Source organism: Epinephelus lanceolatus, chromosome 12 (genome assembly GCF_041903045.1).
Source record: "Epinephelus lanceolatus isolate andai-2023 chromosome 12, ASM4190304v1, whole genome shotgun sequence".
Taxonomy (NCBI): domain Eukaryota; kingdom Metazoa; phylum Chordata; class Actinopteri; order Perciformes; family Serranidae; genus Epinephelus; species Epinephelus lanceolatus.
The window spans coordinates 22,128,201-22,147,471 of NC_135745.1; the positions used below are offsets into that span (position 1 = coordinate 22,128,201).

A 19,271-nucleotide genomic window follows, 5' to 3' on the forward strand; every position below is an offset into this window, starting at 1 on the left:
ACGGCGGAGTTCGGCCCTGATGCGCACACGCACACACACACACACACACAGGTGAGCACACAGACACATACACAGACACAGGTGTGCACACAAAAGCACTGAAGAACTCGTTCCCTTTCTTGAGAACGAGTTCTTCAGCGCTCGCTGCCATGTTGTTTGTGTATCAAGCGCGTGGGGGGGGGGGGGGGGGGGTGAGCCCACTCTGAACTATGGGAGCCCAGCGCGGAGCGGCGGTGGCGGATTTTAAATAGAAACTCAATTGTCATTAAAACAAATCGGCCTAAACTACAAATTTGAATTAATCGATAAAATCGATTTATTGCCCAGCCCTAGTTTATAGTTTACGGGACTGTTGTGACTCAAGAAAGCTTATGTAGCTGTCATCTCCATTACTTTTTGACTGAAAATAACCCTGTTGTGTTGTGTTGATTTTCCAATTGTAGACATTTCACACATTGTGCAAAAACAAAAAATCGAATCCACTGGATTATTTTGATGTAGCAGGAAACAGGGGTGAAAATGGACCCTTTGGTATTACTACTCACCGAGGCCGGGCGGGTTCTCGGGGCACGGCGGCAGCGGTTTTGGAGAAGGTGTCTGATTGGTCTCAGGCTGCGCACTCGGCACCAGCTGCTCCCCTGTGGCCAGGTAGCTGGCTAGCGTCGCGTTGGGCCTGGAAAGGTTGTAATAGTAATAATGGTGTCCGTTCCCTGCTGCTCCGCTGGCGTTATTCCTGGATCCGTTGCGGCCGTTGTTGAAGCGGCTGAAGAGGTCGAAGCGCTGTGTGTAAACGTCGAAGTACAGGATCATCATGATGAGGAAGTGGAGCAGGCAGAGCAGCAGGACGCCTTTACAGATGCGCTCCAGAGTCCGGCCCAACATCAGCCGGGTCATGGCCGAGGAAGATGTCCGCCAGCCTCGACAATGCTGGCGTTGCGTGGCTACGGACATGCGCTCATCCTGACGGCTGCTATTAAATTTCTGATAAGGACATGTGGTTAGCTGATACCGGACTATCTGGCTTCTGCAGGGGTCATGGGGTCATCGATGAGGGCAGGGAGGCTACACAGTCAGCTACACCTGAAGTCTGAGATGCCAGCTTGTTTCTGGTGCGGACCCAGATTCCCTGCATGACAAAAGTACTGAAATGTTTTAATCAGCCTCAATCCCTGAGTGAGACGATCCAGGAACCTATTCTCTGACAGACATAACTGTAGATACAGCAAATAAGTTCAGTGTAATCTAAGACATAAGGCCTCGATTGCAGATAAATCTTTGCTGATATGGGCATGTGATCATATGTTGAGTTAGACACTATCCCAGAGTCAAGTTGTTGCTGCACCCGTGTGATATCCCGATGTGAAAAGCCAGTCCGGTTCGTCAAGCAACAACCTATTAGTCCAACGTTTGCTTAAAACTTCCAACTGATAAGTGATCCGAGTGATGGCGTAGTGGTAGCTGCCGACAAACATTCATCAGTGTAGTGTTGAGGGTCTGCTGATGGCTCAGTAGAGATGTCCTCTTCTTGTGGGATCAGGTCAGTCAGACTCAGACAGACTTATCCAGGAAAGTCTCAGGCACCTGATGGAAAATGAAAGACAACGGAAAGAATACATTATGATGAAGCCAAATGTTAAATGTGATATCAAATAAACGAAAAGGAAAGCTGAATGCTGTAAATGTTTCGACTGCTTCCTCAAACCAGTGCAGGTAAAGTGCAGTAAATTATAGCTGTGCATTTTCACTGAATACAGTGACTTCGCTGTGTAAAAACAAACTTAAAATGCCAGAGGAAAACCAATGATGTTTAAAGTATTCGGTGACCTTGTTCTTATTCGATACGCCCGGTTGAAGAGCGGTGAAATAAATTAAGAAGTTCATTCTCGGCAGGAGAAGAAGTACACATGAGACTTTGACAGAAACAGAGCCAACAACAAAAGCATCTACAGATTCAGACAAACAAAAAGCTCTGACTTGGGCCGTTCAGCCGAATTGACATGCCAAGTCAATTTTCCAGTCAAGTGGTTTAAAAAGCATTTATGATGGAGTGAGCCGGCAAGTGGGAATACACAATGCAGTGAACGTATGAGCAAAGGAGAGAAACAGGGGGCACTTAGAGTTTTCCCACAGGCAATGCTTATTGTAGGTTTATGGCTTTTGCAATCAGTGAGAGAAAAGAAGAAGATGAGGCTGAAGTGGATGATAAAAACACTGACCAACATGAAAACAAACAGAGACAAAGAGAAACAAAGAGAGCGAGTGATAAATGTTGAAATACTAATGCTGATAATTGGAAAACTATGGATATCTAATGAAGGTGTCTCTGGTTAACATCACAGATATCCCCTGGAAATTGGCCTATCAGCCAGAAACATGAGCTTATACTATCTTTAGATTCAGACTGCTTACTTTAATGTCTTTTAATGATTTATTTTATTATTTTCTGCTCATTTTTGTTCACATATATATATATATATATCTATATATATATATATATATATATATCTATATCTATCTATATATATATATATATATATACATATATATATATATATATATATATATATATATATATATGATTCCATGACCTGGCCTGAATCTTTTGCAAAATACTGTTAAACTGGGGTCGATATCAAACCTCCAATGTTTTCTGGTACAAACAAAAGTTTGTCTGTGGCAGCAAGTATTTTATAATGTTGTTAACTACCAAAGGCTGGCATTCAATTATTCATAGCTTGCTTATTCTGTGATCAGACAGCTTCTGATTAAAATCAAAGTTTCATATTTTAATTCAAGTTGGTGCTTGCATCTACGTGGTATCTATGGTTGTTTCCAGTTTCCAGGAATGTTTTTAGGATATTTTCAAGTCTAGTTAAAGGGTGGATCGATTAAGTCAAAGCTAGAAAGGTTATCTTAAAATTTGTTAGGCAATCTACAAGTATTAAACTGAAAATATCGTTTTTTTGCTTTGACTTATCATTAAGAAGTTATCGTTGATTTCACAGTGTAATGGCTACAGAATAATGCCATCTGCATTTAGACTGGTAGCATATGAGCCTTGCTTTCACTATGCAATTCTGTCCTTCACCAGGTACAATCTAACAGGAAAATAAAGGCTTGATTTATGGAACAAAGGATGTGGGCCGGTGATAGTGAAACCAAAACAGGGATACAGAGGATAGCGCTTTTGATAGCTATCAGTAGCTATACCCAGTTATCACAGAGTATCAATGCAAGTTCTTTGCGACTACTATCCCCATGGATGGAAATGGTGGACAGTGGAAAGGCCGAAGTAACTGTAGAAAACAAAATGCAGCGTGTCATGTGTTGTTGGTAGTTGCTGGGCTCCGAGGAAAACGGACAGTTATTCCGTTGTCTTTGGGAATGCTAGGGGAAGGAAGCTGAAAAGTTTTCTCTTGAAGAGATATAAAAAAAAAATTCAAGTAAAGGCTACTGTTTTGAAAAATGTTTAAAGAAACAGTATTTGTTGCTTTGTATCAAAAAAGAAGATTGAACTTTTTTTCCCAATAATGGGTTAAGATGAACCCTTGCATTTCTTAAAGAAAAATCTCAAAAGTCGGTTGTTATATTGCAGGTTTTGATTTAAATGATCTTGTGAATGTCTGCATTCATTAGGTGTAGTCATGGTGTTTAGTATAAGAGTATTTTTAAAAGATGATTACTTTCTTTTGCATACTGAGTGTATATGGTGATCTATACTGTAAGTCAGATGACTGATCTATGAACTGCGTATACAGGAAACTAGAAACATATTTAGACGCACTTAGGAAGACAAGATAGCTGAAAACATTTGGTGGATAAAGCTTTGTGTTCTGGCAAAGAGTCGTGCAACATGTTTTAATTTTGATGGATCCAAATCATTGACTATTTTACATCTGCTTGTATTTAGACAGCAGCTTATTTAATTTAAGCAAACGAGTTAATACTTTCCATAGTACGGCATTAATTGTACAAAAAATGCTTCTCACAACAGAAGTACAACTCTTAAACTCTCCAATAACAGCAAAACCCACTATGGTAAAATGCCACATAACCTCAGATCTGTGCTTGACTGGTTAGGTGATTTCCTGTTTCTTCTTGAGGCAAAATGTAGGAAATTGAAACATATGCTTGGTGACTGAGCTGATGTCTGCTGTCTGTCCAGAAAGTTGGCTGCCTTTTTCTGTCTGTCTTTTGTCTGTGGGCAGCAAAGTTGATACTGCCAAGACTGCGCCTCAAGGGGTGTGTGTGTGTATGTGTGTGTAAGAAACTTGCTAGTTAATGAGATGGATTTCTGCTGACCGGGACACCGCACACCAGTCGCACCATAATGCTTGTGCAGGTCAGGATTTATTTCCCAGCCATGCTGCTCTCCAGTGACTAAACAGGCTGGCATGTAATGTATCAGGAGCGAATTCATGACATGTAGTGAGGCAGGCGGACAGATAATCAGTCAGACAGACAGAAGAGTCTTGCCCCATTTTCTGCTTCAACTACAGAGCTCAGGGGCAAGCGGGTAGTCCTCAGTGTCTAGCAGGTGTTGAACCATGTGATAGTGCAACACGGGGTGGCAATGCTAAAAATCAGCAGCAGAGACACAGAAGAAATAAATCCGCAGGCAGGATTGAAATCCTATTTTGCTGCGGATGACCAGCTGCACAGGACTTATCAGAGATCAATGTAGATATAACACACGTCAGTGCTTTTTCTCTCATGTGAGATATGAAAACGAAGCCCACAAGGACTAAATCCATCTGCACCTGAGCCTCTTTATTTGCTGACATTTCGCTCAGCTGACTTTTCTCAAGACAACAAGTACTATCTTGGGATTCCATTTTTTTTTTTTTTTGTCTTGAAAAAGGTCAGCAGACCGAAACAAAAGACAATAAAGCTGTGCAGAGGAAATCTCTTGTCTCTCACTTGCTCCTGTCTCCCTTACTTCCTGTCTCTCTCAGGGACATCTCACTGCGGTAGTGTACAAGGCGGTACCAAGTGTTCATTTTTAACTTAATATGCAAATGTCACCAGCAAAGTCAGGAATGAGTCTATGAAGTCTCTGAAGCTTGTAAGTCATGATGAGAGAGACCAAGGAGAGAGAGGAGAAGACAGAGATGGCCACAGCGACAGTGAGAAATAGACCCATTATGTAACCAGTTTATTCAAGGATCCTTGTAACTCCCTTTTTAACAACAGCAATAAATTTCATAACAGTCTCCAATCATATCATGTCTGCCAAGGAAACCCCAGAGAAACGCTATGAAAATATGTGAAGTGGAATACAACTGCCTTTTTCCATCTCTATTAAGTTTCAAGGCTGTTTCCAAATGAGCAGAACAAAGACTGGACAGTCCAGACCATGACCAAAGAAGGGCAGGGCAAGAAAGATTAGTAACAACAACAGCAACGATGAAGAGGAAGACTGTGGCTAAAGGTACAACTTAAACCAATCAAGGACACAATACTTTGTCATGCCTCCTAGTTTCATCTAAATTAAACCAGAGTTATGTCCCAATGTGGCCAATCTTTGTCATGTGTAAGGATTTCCGTGTCTCCCCTACCACAGAGAGCAGTGGGCTCACTAATCTCTATGTGCAGCCTTTGTCACGGAGGTTAACAACCGTGCTAACTCATTGTTCAGTGGCTTGTGGATTGATTATAATACTGCAAGGGAGAAATTGTGAAAAGGGATATCGTCAAAGTGAGCTGGAGGGATCAAGAGGTGAGGGTGACACCTCACCAAAGCGAGCATTCATTACCAATTTAAAAATCCTATCACAAATGATTTAATTAAACTTGATATAAAGATTAAAAAAAAAAACAGACAAACGTGAAACTCTATTAGGAGCTGCACCTTGTCAAAATAAATCAAATCCTATATGACCAGATGATGCGGAAATTTAATTTAAGAATTTAATAAAAGGACAGACACAGGAAGTGACCACACTCAGCAGTCAGACAGGAGTCAGGTTAATTTCCAGGGCTGGTACCTGCGGTTATTCCACAGGCTAGTTAATAACATGTTGGGCAGGAAATCCAAAGTGTGGGATCATTTTGAGAAGCTGAAGGACGAACCCAAGGTGATATGTAAACTCATCTTCATTGGTCGACTACAAACATGACGTATCATCTGAAACATGGAGGTAGCTACATGTCCATTAGCCACTTAGCACAATCATGACTGCTTTGCCGACAGCGTCATTAACAGGCGGCTCGCTCAGTGTGTGACGTGCACTTGTAGATAAAATATAGGCCTATATTAATGAAGGTTCATTAGTACGCTTTTGTATTTCTCTGTAATGTAGCACAGTGTTAACAATGTTACTGATACTATTCTTTCTCACACCTTCAACTCAAACCACTGAGTTACCCCGCCCACAATAAATCATTTAATAATTAAACTAATATCGTAAACAAGCAGCCGACTGGTCGACTTATGGCCCTAAATGATGACTATTGGTTGACTAGGAAAACTCTTAGTCAAGGGCAGCCCTATTAATAACTATTAAGTAATAGTGAGAGGTGTCATATTATAATGGTCACATTGTAAAACTTTATGAATATATTTGGATTTAACTAGTTAGCTGAAATTGACAATTTAAGGTTGTCAAATGCAAAGTCTCTTTTCAAAATAAAATAAGAACGTAGCTTAAAAAAAAACTTTTAGGTTTATTTCCTGGTTTTTATAGGCAAAAGTATGTGGTTGGGTTTAGAAAAAGTGATGCCCATTAGCCCTCTGGAGGTGTTGTGGGCCTATCACTGAAACACCAGGGTACCCACCTGATGACCCCAATGAAGTTTTTACCCTCCCTAAACCCCCATCCCCTCCCCCAGCGTGGCTCCAACTATCACTCATAAATCGCAAGTACGTGCAACAACAATTGACCTGTTAAACTCCACCTCAAGTAAACTTAGGTACGTTTTTCTCCTGTTAGTTTCTTCTCTCTTCTACCCTCCCCTCCCCTTATCAAAATGAGGGGCTAGTGGGAGCTACAGTGTACAGCCTGGTCTAGCGGGGGAGAGTTCAGTCTGTACAGACGTCTCTCCTTGGCTCTGCCCTCGCTATGCTCCTACTTACTTTTCTATCTAACTATACTCTTTCATACTCCATCTAACCTTAACTCTTTGGCTCCCACTCAGAAACCCCCAAACAGCACTTTCACACCCACTCATAGTCTCAAGTGTGTGCGTCAAGGGATTGTAACACCTAGTCCTTGACTGAACTCATTTGGCTTAAAATAAGTATGTTTGTTACTAACATAATGTATCACTACACATACTGGCACACTATGGTGTTACTTTTGGTTCCACACAGGACACAAACAGCTGTCTCCCCGGTGAAAGTCCATAGTTATTTAACCCATCCACCTCCCCTCCCACCTGCCCTGTGCGGACTGTCTTGCTCTTCATACCATGGCAGTTTCTCAGCCTCAAAAAATGCCGCTGCCCAAGGGTGCCTCTGTGGATCCATATCTGACTGACCAGGCATCAATATTTGACGAGTTGGGGGTGAGACCTGGATGGTGCTCCATTAGTGCTGAAACCACCAGTAAATGAACTAATTAGCTGAAAGACAACATATAAATCAATGACAATTTTGAGTTATTTATGAAGTAAAAACATTTGCTGTCAGCAGTTTCTCAATTATAAGGATTAAGGAATTTTGTTGGTATCATTTCTGTTTTAGATATCTTATCTTCTTATCTTATCTTATCTTTTGGCTCTGGTAACTTGTGTTGGCATTTGTTAAACTTTTAAACTCAACTCACTTCACTCACACAGTTCTGTATATCTGATCTTTTTCAAAGAAATGCAGCATACTCGTCTTGCATGCTGATTTTGACTGTGATGAATGTGACAACTTTCTGCGCAAACTCTACAGAGCATCTTGATGTTTCGGCAAGTTTTCACATAAGAGATGGGTACAAAATAAAAGAGCAGAATGTTTCTTGCACCCCTTCAACCAGAATTTAAAATGTTGATTCACCAAAGCTTTTAATACAATATTAAATATATATACGGAATCAACTGACCTCAAAAAGAGAGGAAGAAGACCGACAGAGAAAAACATAAAACTTAACAGCCTGCCATTTCTATTTCATATTTGCACATGTAGAGAGAATACATTTTAATGCTAATGTCACTTTCTTGTTTTAATTTGTTGCTGTGATCATCTCACTCCTCAGTTCTTGACAAACTACAAGCTCTGTGAACTCATAACTTAAATATGGACTGGTGCCCTTAAGAGACATTTTCAAATACTTCACAGCACAAATTCAGCTCTCTGGCTTTCCGCAGCGCTACATTTATCACAACATGGGAAACATCCATGCAAAGACACTAACACACAGTCCACAGAGGGGAAATGCCATGACAGATGCATCTGTAAGTGAGACATGAAGCAAACATTTTGGGAACTTTTTCCCCCGTTTCACCCGAGCGCCGACACTTTCTTTCACACTTCTGGATTTATATTTTGAAATGCATCGCCAGGGGAAACTCTTAACACCTTTTCAGGTTTGTAGCCATCAGCTGTGACAGGAGGCACAGGGACTGTACATTTCCTAAAACATTCCCTTTGCACTGTATTTGTCACCAGAAAATAAACAGGATGTTCAGGAAGTGCCAGTCAGTGGAGGGAAATATTGAAGCTACTGGGGCACAACAGAGGGCATAAAGTAAGCAGGCAACCTGTTTCACTAGATATACACACAAACTACCTGTTCTGTCACTACATACACTCATGCAACATGACAATCCATAGGCTGCAATGTTGTATTTATGGCTAAAAAAATCAACTGTATGTTCCAATATCCATTAGGGCTGTCAACGAATATTCTAAATTCGAATTTGAAAAAAAAATGGACCTTCGAATGTGAAAATTGATATTCGATTGTGGAGAGAAAAAAAAAAAAAAACACCACCACAACTGTCCTCTTTGCGAGTAGGCGTTGGCATCAGACGCACATTTCTCCAGCCTGGTCGACAAGCGGTTCTGCTCCCAGCTGTTGTCTCCGTCACTCGGCTTGACACATTCGCTCGCAGCTCGCGCAGAAAATAGACCAGCCGAAACGATTGCTGCAGGGCGCGAGCCGGTCACGGTCCGGTGCTTCGAGGCTATTCGCAGCGCTTCCGCGGGCGGTGTGGCCACGGGTCGGAGAGGGGGGCGAGCGAGAGGTCCGCGGTAAAGATAATTGTTTTATGCGTTTTAATGTGTAGGTATGTAAATGTTTTCAAAGACGTTTATGTTGAAATAAAAATACCTACAAGTAGTTACGTTTCCTTGTATTAATACATATACATGTATGTTTCCTTGTATTAGTTTGCAAAAAAAATATTCGAATGGTTCGAACCTATGAGTTATTTTTAGAAGGAATATTCGAACGTCATTTTTGAGCAATTTTGACAGCCCTAATATCCATACAATCAAACTATTTATGATTAGTGTGGTTTCAATCAAGAGGACTTTCTTTATGGTACATCCATTCACAATTCTCTCTCTATCCCACTCGCACCACTTCCACCAATCGGCTGACTATGGGTGTTCCCAAAGTCCTAAACTTTGCCACAATCTCCTTCAGTCATTCATGTCGCTCGCTGCTGCCAAACTTTAAATCTGTTCTCCTCTCTGCTCCTGTCAGCTGTCATTTTAGGTGGAAGCGTCACGCCCTCCTTCACCCCATTCACCTCCAGCCACCTTATCCAGAGCCCAGGACAAGCTCATCAAAAGCCCACTCCTCTTCACACCCAGATCCTCAGCTCCCTCTTTATCTCATCTCATCACCACCACCAGCATCTAGACTCCACAGGGGGGGGATCCCTAATCTACTACGTCTTTACCACCCTCCTGGAATAGATGACATCACGATGCGGTCTAATTGCCAGAGACTTTTCACATTTCTCATACTTATGTGCACATGTAAATAAATATTCTTTTCTCTCAGAACAAGTCTCTCCTGACTGAATTTGGTACGCCAGAAAAAGATTTAGTATGGCCCAATAACATAGTATATCAAATGCAGTATGCCAAAAATACAAGGATGTCCTACTCGGCATCCAGTCGCATTCCACAGTTTTTCTGGCTATTCTTACCCACAATCCTCTGCACACTGGAAGATTCATCAACTGACTGAGCAGCACTCAGATGACAGCTCATTGTCAGCCGTCAGAAGCCGCAATGACAGATGACAGTGCTTTCAAGTGACAGATGACCAGTCTAATATACAGTAACAACAGGAATATAAATTGTTCAAGTGAACAACATAATGATTAAGATAACCAACACCAAAAAGACATGACTGAAAACAACAATGACAGAGAAATCTGTATGGAATTTTACTGTCATAACATAATACTGCATATCAGAATCTGAGGTTAAAACTACATATATGGAAAAGTAACAGCAGAGCTCTCCAGGTTGAGCTCCATCTCTGGCGGGTTCGGCAAATGACGTTTTGTATCTCCAAGGTAACGTTAAGTGATAACATTTAGTAAGAGGGTCAAATTTCAAGGCACAATAGTTTGTCCCAATTGCATGCATACTCCACAGTACGTATTCTGTTTTCAAGAACAGCCTTAAGCAGCAATTACAACATAAATATGTTAAAACACATGAAGACCCTAAACAACCGGAGACTTCTGAACCAGTAACACTCAAATCCATTTACACTGTGCTGTGATTTCCACTTGCAATGTGTTTATATTTATGTTGTCTTAACTATCAAACCAATGTTTGGACTGATGGAATAAATGTCTTGGGACCATTTAGTAGTTAGGTTAGTACAGTCTCAAGGTTTTTGGTTAGTCTTAGGAGCTCTTTAGGTTATTATATGCACTTTCTTTTCTTAAATCTAGACGTGTTCATAAACACATTTTAAAATACAATTTGCTTCATGTCTGGGCCCCTATTCTCAAGCTTTTGATACCCTGTCAGAGTGTTCCTTTTCACATCTCCATTATTTCCTATGACTTGTATGTGTACTTTTTCCTTTGTCTATTTTTCTGAAGAAATTTGTGAATTTGTGCATTTGAATTTTGAATTTGTAAGGGCATCTGCAGCACAAATAGTAAAAAGAAAATGTATGTGATTCAGACTGCAGGGTAAGTGTGTGTGTAAATATGGCGATGAAAAGTTAGATTTGAGATCTCTTAAAGCCAAAAATCAAAGAACTGAGCTTTGAATGTAGATCAGTGTCTTCCAAACTTGATGCTGATATGCTCAGAGACTTAATAAAACGTCTCAAATCTAATGCTGTCTTTTCTGTATGATGAAATGTTTGTTTTAAAAATTTAGTAAAGGTTAGTGATATGCAAATTATTTTCTCGTAGTTCCCATTACTGATAATTCTTGATAGAAGAATAAAAAATGCACTTCCAAATGTGTTTTTTAGCCGAGTTCATCCGTTAAGGGCCAGCTCTGAAATTTACATTTTAATAACACTGCAGGGCTTAGTTGTAGTGCTGTGGTTTCTGGCTTTGCTTTGTACACAATTACAGATGTGACTCTCACAGACCTGAATAACACCATACAGCAGATGAATCCTCCACCTAAGTGGAATTTTATGTCATTTTAGTGCTAAAACACTGCAGAGGACGCACAAGAACACGGATGTAAGATTAACAAGAAGGATGTAACACATGTACATGATTCAGTGACGGTGCGTGTGCGTTCAAACAATCTGTCACGAAGTGCAGTCAGTTAAATCGAGGCATGAAGGTGCAGTATATAGGATGAAACGCTTCTGCGTTCACAGGAACATTTGCAAGCTTTAAAGGAACTCTTTAAGACACTGTACCTGTTTAATAATTCCTGCTCTTGTCACATAAATGTAATGGATGCCCCGCTTTCAGACTTAACACACACACACACACACACACACACATCAAAAAGTACATTCAGATGAAGTGCCAGCTAAAGCTAGCAGAACGTCTACAACATCTGTATCTTAAAATTTTAATTGGTTGCCAGACGGGTGGCCAGACTGGTAATTTGTGAGGGTACATAATTAATCGAGTCTAGAGTAAGCGTATGCTGGAAGGAGAGACGGTCTGTGGCTTAACTGAGGGCTTTTAATGTGAAGGGGCAATTCAAGACATTGCAGCGATGTCCATTATACAGTCACAATGATTTTATCTTACAAACTGTAGAGCTTTCACTTAGAAATCACCACATTTACAGCAATGAATAGCAATCACGACTGCCTGTTCCACTGGTCAGAGGGTTTTATCTAAAGTTTACAGCATTAAGTGATGAGATGTCTGGAGACTTTTTATCCTCCTCTGTTAACTACTGGTCAGCTCCACTGGAGCATCTGTGGGTTGAGTTCAGCCTCAGCATCAGTATATGCAGGGCCAAAGGGTCAAATGCAAGCCTGGGGAATTTCGACCGCTAACTTTATAGTCACAAGTTCTCCCGTTCACTTCGTAAGGTCTACACAAGAGCTCAAACTCCGTGAAAGTCAGTGTGTGTTATGACATTGAGGATTTATTAAAGCTACAGTTGGGAACTTCCATGAAAATAACTTTTTGTCCTATTTGTTGAAAATGTCACAACCTCTGCAAAGTGTTATATGAGACAGAAAGTTTGAGAAAAAAATCACATCACTCCTCCTCTTCCTACAGTCCTAAATGGCATTTGCTAGAATCTTCCACAGCGCACCAAACACAAGCAATCAGAACCAAGGAGTCTCTAAAGCTGTGTTTCCATCAAAACCTTTGGATTAGTACCTTTACAACCAAAAGTAACCACTATGAACATGTACCTAGACCCCAGAACTTCTTAGTGTTTCCACCACAGAAGTCCTCTTAAATGTGGGCGGTGCTGCTGTCCTTCACTGCTCTGTCCAGCTCTCGCTGTATTTCCTCTTTACTGGTGATGCAGAGGAAAGTCTGCACCTTGTCTATTGTCAACAGAACAGGGTTGGCATGCCGACGTTTTCCATGGTGAGTCCTTGAATGACACTCCGCCACGTTACTTCACCAAGTGAGGAAACAAAATATTTTCAGTTCATGTCAGTCAAAATTCATATATATTTTTTAAATGCTTGAAGATCCAATCATCACTAAAAGTGTGTGTCATCCAAGAGAGCCGAAACAAATGGAATGGTCAAAGTAGTCATGTTGAAATTTAAGATGTCAATTCATGAATTGAGTAACATGCAAGCAAATGTCCCACCTTAAATGTTGCCGGTAGCTGCAGGCTGTCTGTAAAGTGAATTAAATATTTTTTTCTCACTCTACAACTGCAGTTAATTATGAAAAGCAGGAAAAGATTCTTTCATTTTATTGATATAGTTTGCTAATGTACTGTATGAGGAGTGGTTACGTAATCCTCAAAACCAGCCACAACTCACTTCTGAGCAAGAGTAATGATTCTCTATTGACCACTTAATGGACTGCAGTTTTTCAAGCTCCACCCTTTAACATCGAGTAGGCGCGCTAGGTAACCCAGCAGAGGGTGACAAAAAATTGAGACAATAAATAACTGTTCTGTTGGTACCATGGACAACATTTCCCCATGGAAACAAATAAATAACTGTTCTGATGTGTACTTAAATGAACTAAATTGGACTGCCTGGTGGAAACAAGGCTGTCAATCAGGTCAGTCACTGCTAATAATCTGCTATCAAACTGTCAGACTAGACAGCACTAATCAAATATGAATCAAGAGTCTGTTACTGCATTGGTCATTTCTTACCTCAAATATCTTCAGAAACATATTTCAGTGTACTGTTTAGCTGTAAAATGAGAATGTTGGTGACCCAGCCACCATGTTGGAAATAGTTGGGCGACGCAAGAAGCACAGCTAATAATGACTTTCAATATTTAATAATCTTTTATTTTTTTTCTTGATGAATTAGTCTATAAAATGACATAAAATAGTAGAAGATGTCCATCACAACTTCCTAAGGCCGAAGTCCACTGAGCCAAACAGCATTTTTTAGTGAACAAAAAGTCCAAAGCCCATATTATATAAAGTTTACTATCACAGAAGACCAAGAAGATCAGCAGTCACCAGAACCAGAGCATTTTTAGCATGTTTGCTTTAACCCTTAAGATGCATAAGTGGGGTCAAAAATGACCCCAGGGGTTGTTTTTCTTCAATATCTATGGAATTAAAAGTTTTTATCATTTCATATTCTGGATATTCCTCATAAAACATGTTTTTGACATGAGGCCATTTGCATTAAAAAAAAAAAAATTATATACATTTTAAGAAATTGTACTTTGATTCTTATCAACTGTGACTGTCAGGTATACATTTACTGTTGCACTTACACATCTAATGCCAGCAGTCTCGCCACCCAGGAGGATTTTTATACAGCAACAGACATGTTAGTATTATATTCGTTTTATATCTTGGAATACATATGACGTTATAAAATATGAACTTATTTTCCACATCCATGACTTTTGTGTGATAAAGTATAGTATTATTGTCATCAAATCAGCCTACTTTGTAGTTAGCTAACTTTAGCTAACTAAGTTAGCTAGTATTAGCTAACTACAGTGTAGGTACTAATTAGCTAACTACTATGTAATGTTCGTACTCTAATGTTAGCTAGCTAACATTACTGCATTTGTTGTGTAGAGATAAGCAGCCTTACTATGATATTTATAGCTTCCTTGTAATACAATCTTACCATTATTGTGTGTGTGCGTGTGCGCATGTTAGGTAGCCTATTATGCTATTATTGATTATTCAATGATGTCATTAGTAAGTGTGTGTGTGTGTGTGTGTGTAACATCACTGCATTTGTTGTGCAGAGATAAGCAGACTTAGTATATTTATAGCTTCCTTGTAATAAAATCTAATCCGTTAGGTAGCCTATTATACTATTATTGATTATTCAATGATGTCATTAGTTGTCAAAATGTTAATAAAAAGTGATAAATGAACATGTCAAACATGAAATCATTCTTTTGTTGAACAAAATATAATACAAATCATCATCTTTAACCAAAATGAAAGAAATTGCTTAAGTTTATCACATAAAACGCATTGATTCTAATTGGGGTCATTTTTGACCCCACTTATGAAAGAGTGTAGGTATTGGTAGGTCATGCATCTAAGGGTTAAAAAAGGACATGAACAAGTTATCAATTATTGAAACTGTTTAAAGATTAATTTTCACTAAATCTACTAATTGACTCAAGAACAGATCATTAAAAATATGCAATTAGCAATATTATCTACTTATAATGCACTGTGGCAACTGTACTGCCTGAAGTGCACCATAGAAGCATTAGATTAGTTATGTCAAAGGAAATATATCAGAACTTTAAATCACTACCAACACCCAGGGATTTTTAATTTTTATTTCATCTCAATTTCTTTAATCTATGAAAGTTTCATTGCTTTGATTGGAACTTTTAAAGCAGTGTCAATAGATCTTTCATACATAAGCTATAAATGACTACTTTTTACTGGAGTTATGGATTATTTGGTTTATTCCAGATAGGTTTTATTATAATGATTTTATTTTTTAATTTTTAAATCTGGTGTTCTCATTCTCACACACATTCTATGACTGTTTCCTTTACTACAATTTCAACCTGTTCTCTCAGGTGGAAATCACACCTCTAATTGCATCAGGTCGCCTTCCTACCAGGTGAGTCTCAGCAAGCTAACACAGCGCTTCACAGCTTCAACAGCAACACACTGCCTAACACAAGCCCAACAAATGATTACCTTCACACTCGTCAGAATAAAAGTGACCTTTTAGGAATTTTGGTTTTCAACACTGGAGCTGTTAGGAGATCAGTGTCATGCTCAAGGGCACCTCAGCAGGAAGACACATGAGATCGCACGTGGCTTTCACCCAGGTCACCCTGCTGAAGCACATGGCAGAAGATCAAAGAGGAATGAAAGGACGCGGAGTGGAGGATGAGTGAAAGCCGTGAATCAGGTGCAGGTGCAAAAACTGAGGACATCAATCTACTGTATAACTGCAGATGGACACACTGAGGTCGGGTTGCTTGAATGCAAAGTAATACAGTTGTACCGCCTGAAGCCGACTCCTCCACATACTGCCTTTCTATCCATTTAGCATCAGAGAGTGGAGCTCATCAAATGAACTAAGAGACTGTACACAGGCCTTGATTTTCCTGTCAGTGACATCATCATTGATCATTTATAACAAGGTTTAATGCAACAGAGCAGAAGGCCATCCTTTCCCAGCAGCACAGATACATACGCAGCTACATCCTGAATCTCAGTGTGTTTCTTTAACAGAACTTAAACAGTTCTCAGAAGAGCCCTCAGGCTATGAGCCTTGCTTTGCTTATTTTTTATACTCATCTTTACCAACTGATGTGGAAGACAACAGATACGCTGTATGCAGATTTAATTTATATTACAGCTTTGACAGAGCTGCTTCTGACCACTTGCATTATCTCTCTTCAGCAATTAAAAAAGCTTTAATAAATATTTTCATATCAATGGAGGATCATATGACTACATGTTAAAGGTGTTGCGGGTGATGAATCTACAGAGAATTATCACCTGACTCTGCAGTGAATGTATAAAAACTGAGTAGCATGCAACACCTTGTATAGTAGTCGTAGCCACCAGTGTGTGAATGGGTGAATGTGACTCTTAGTAGTCAGAAGACTAGGAAGGCGGCATACAAGTGCAAGTGCATTCACCATTTACGAACTCACGACAGCAAAAAGAGCTCCTGTGTTTGTTGCTTTTTGCTGACAAGATAAACAGAAAGAAAAATGATGTGCAATGCTTAACATGAATAGGACCAGGGATGGGGAATACAGCGCATTGGTGCAGGAGACAAGAAGGATCGAGCATTCTTCTTGGCAAACCAGGTAGAGATGGATATGCCACCAACTGGACAGGAGTGTGGGACCAGAGATTATATTTTGTAGCCGGAGCATGTATGCTTGCTATGCGTACAGGCTGTGCTGTCATAAAATTTTGGCCTGCACAAAGACGTCAACATTGGGGCCATGTGGACCCTCGTAAGCATGGGCAGATGACAACATTTCTGGCCCGCAACCAAAGTGGATCGCCGACAAGCGTACACTCCAGTAGCTTCATGCTTAGTGCACACACAGATTCAAATGTACAGTATTTCTAAAAATGTCAAACCTTTGCTCTAATAATGACTTAAAACTTACTGACAGTTCATTCATTCATTTTCTGTGACCACTTATTCTTTTGGATTGCGAGGGAGCCTATCCCAGCTGACATTGGGTGAGAGGCGGGGTACACCCTGGACAGGTTGCCAGACTATCACAAGGCTGACACATAAGCCCCTTTTACACTGCCAGATTTTCGGCGAATGTTGGGCCATTTTGCAGGCAAGCTGCCAGCGTTTAGACACACAGAGCCGGATTGGCAAATTGATCCGAGGTGCCCAATTTTCTGCTTCGTAGGGGTAAACATATTGGCGGAACCCTTTTAGTTTAAAAAGACTGAGGTGGCCTTCCGCAACGGGAGGGGCTGTTAATGACTTGTGGGAGGAGCTGTTGGTGGCTCCGCATGTGTGACCCCTGGCGGTGGATAAACAGGAAACAGCTGATAGCAGGAATTAGCGAACAGCTAGTAGCAAGAGGGAAACGCAAACCTGAAAGACACTGTAAAGATGAGCAACTGGGGAGACAAGGAATTGCGTGCCCTCCTTGTCCTCGCAAACAAAGAGGCCATTAACTGACGGGGACGGTGAAGGGCAGGCCAACTTATGAGAGAATCGCTGAAGGACTGACCAGCTGCGGCTTCTCTCGGAGTACGTCACTGTTTACATCACACGCTGAGCTACACGTTTTGTTACTTGCTCACGCCCCCCATTGCCCCAAAAAAGGCGCATTCTGTATAAACAAAAGTAGGCAGGCAGCATTTCGCTGGACTCCCTGATTTTGTTTTTATACTGCCAATGCTGAAAGAAGACTGATTGGGCTTTCCTGCAAGTGTGCACAATTCCTATTTAAAAAGTGCTTTAGAGACAGACAACCATTCACACTCACATTCACACCTACGGGGAATTTGGAGTCACCAATTAACCTGCATGTCTTTGGACTGTGGGAGGAAGCCAGAGTACCCAGGGAAAACCCATGCTGACACAGGGAGAACATGCAGGGAGGGTTTGAACCAAGAACCCTCTTGCTGTGCAACAATGTTAACCACTGCACCATCATGCAGCCCCCTCCAAAAAACAATGACTTTAAACTCACTGACTGTAGTTTTCATTGTTCTCCAGCCTGTAATTTTACTGTTTTGGTCCACTCTGATCGCTCTCATGACTTCATGTTGGGCCACAGCAGTTAATAGTTCATGTGAAAACCCTCTAAAATTTTAGTGCACACTACCTGCCCAGCACCAAGCAGCCCAGACACACAGTTAGCAACTAGTTGGTGAACATAGTGGAGCATCTAGCAGCTAAAGAGCCAGATATTTTCCTCAGGAGTTGGTGGAGACTAAAAACAGAGCTAAAAGAGATGAATATTTGACTAAAATTTGCCAGGTGGCCAGAAATTAATGTTGCTCCATATCTTCTGGATGTCTAAATAGGCAACATTTGACACTTAAAATGTGGTGATATGTCGGTGCTGTGGTCACACCTTGTTTCCTCATATTCTGACTGTAACAAAGTAGCTAAAAATATGAAAAATGAGTCCGGGTGTGATGGCAAAGCTGGATGAAGATCGCAGCCAGAGCAACTCTCTGTCTCTCTTTCTCTCTCCTCTCTCTTTCCCTCCTTCACTCTCTCTGTCTCTTGAGCCCCGGGCCTCTTGCGTTTTAACCTACAACCCAGCCCTCCCGGTCTTATCAAAAATGCATTAGCCATGCTACACTTGATAGTGTGGAGCCTCAGAGCTCTCTCATGGCTCCAGCACATCTTGCTGTAGGCAAGTTCATCTTCCACAAACCAACCAGGGCACAGTGGGACGGACAGAAGTTATCTTTGGCTTGGCTCTACCAGCTTCAACAGTGTGCGGCTAATGTATAAGACAAAGACGCAAAATTTGCATTCACTGTACACAAAAATAGGTCACTTGAAAGCAGCATGTCACATACAATTACACTTTTCTGATGTATTTATCACTATTTACAATTTAAACATGTAGTCAGGGGCATTGCAGTTAATCTTAAGTCTACAAAAAAAAATAATTTTTCAACACTACAAATCAATTTTCAAAGAAAACCAGTCCAGCCGGGTCTGCGCTGAAGATTTATATCCCCCCGCTGAGTGATATCATAAAAATAAAGAGGGAGGGTGGGGAGGGAGAGGAAGGATGGAAGCAGACAGACAAAGACAGAG

The 19,271-nt window shown here is 40.6% G+C and overlaps 1 protein-coding gene across 1 annotated transcript in view; it reads right to left on the bottom strand.

The window, feature by feature from the left end:
- Positions 1-19,271, bottom strand: part of b4galt2 (UDP-Gal:betaGlcNAc beta 1,4- galactosyltransferase, polypeptide 2) — a 270,007-nt gene that overhangs the window by 231,338 nt on the left and 19,398 nt on the right. The window contains exon 2 of the mRNA XM_033651114.2: positions 546-1,581. Coding sequence (XP_033507005.1) covers positions 546-951 — 406 coding nt within the window. The 5' untranslated portion in view covers positions 952-1,581. The remainder of the gene's footprint in view (positions 1-545; positions 1,582-19,271) is intronic.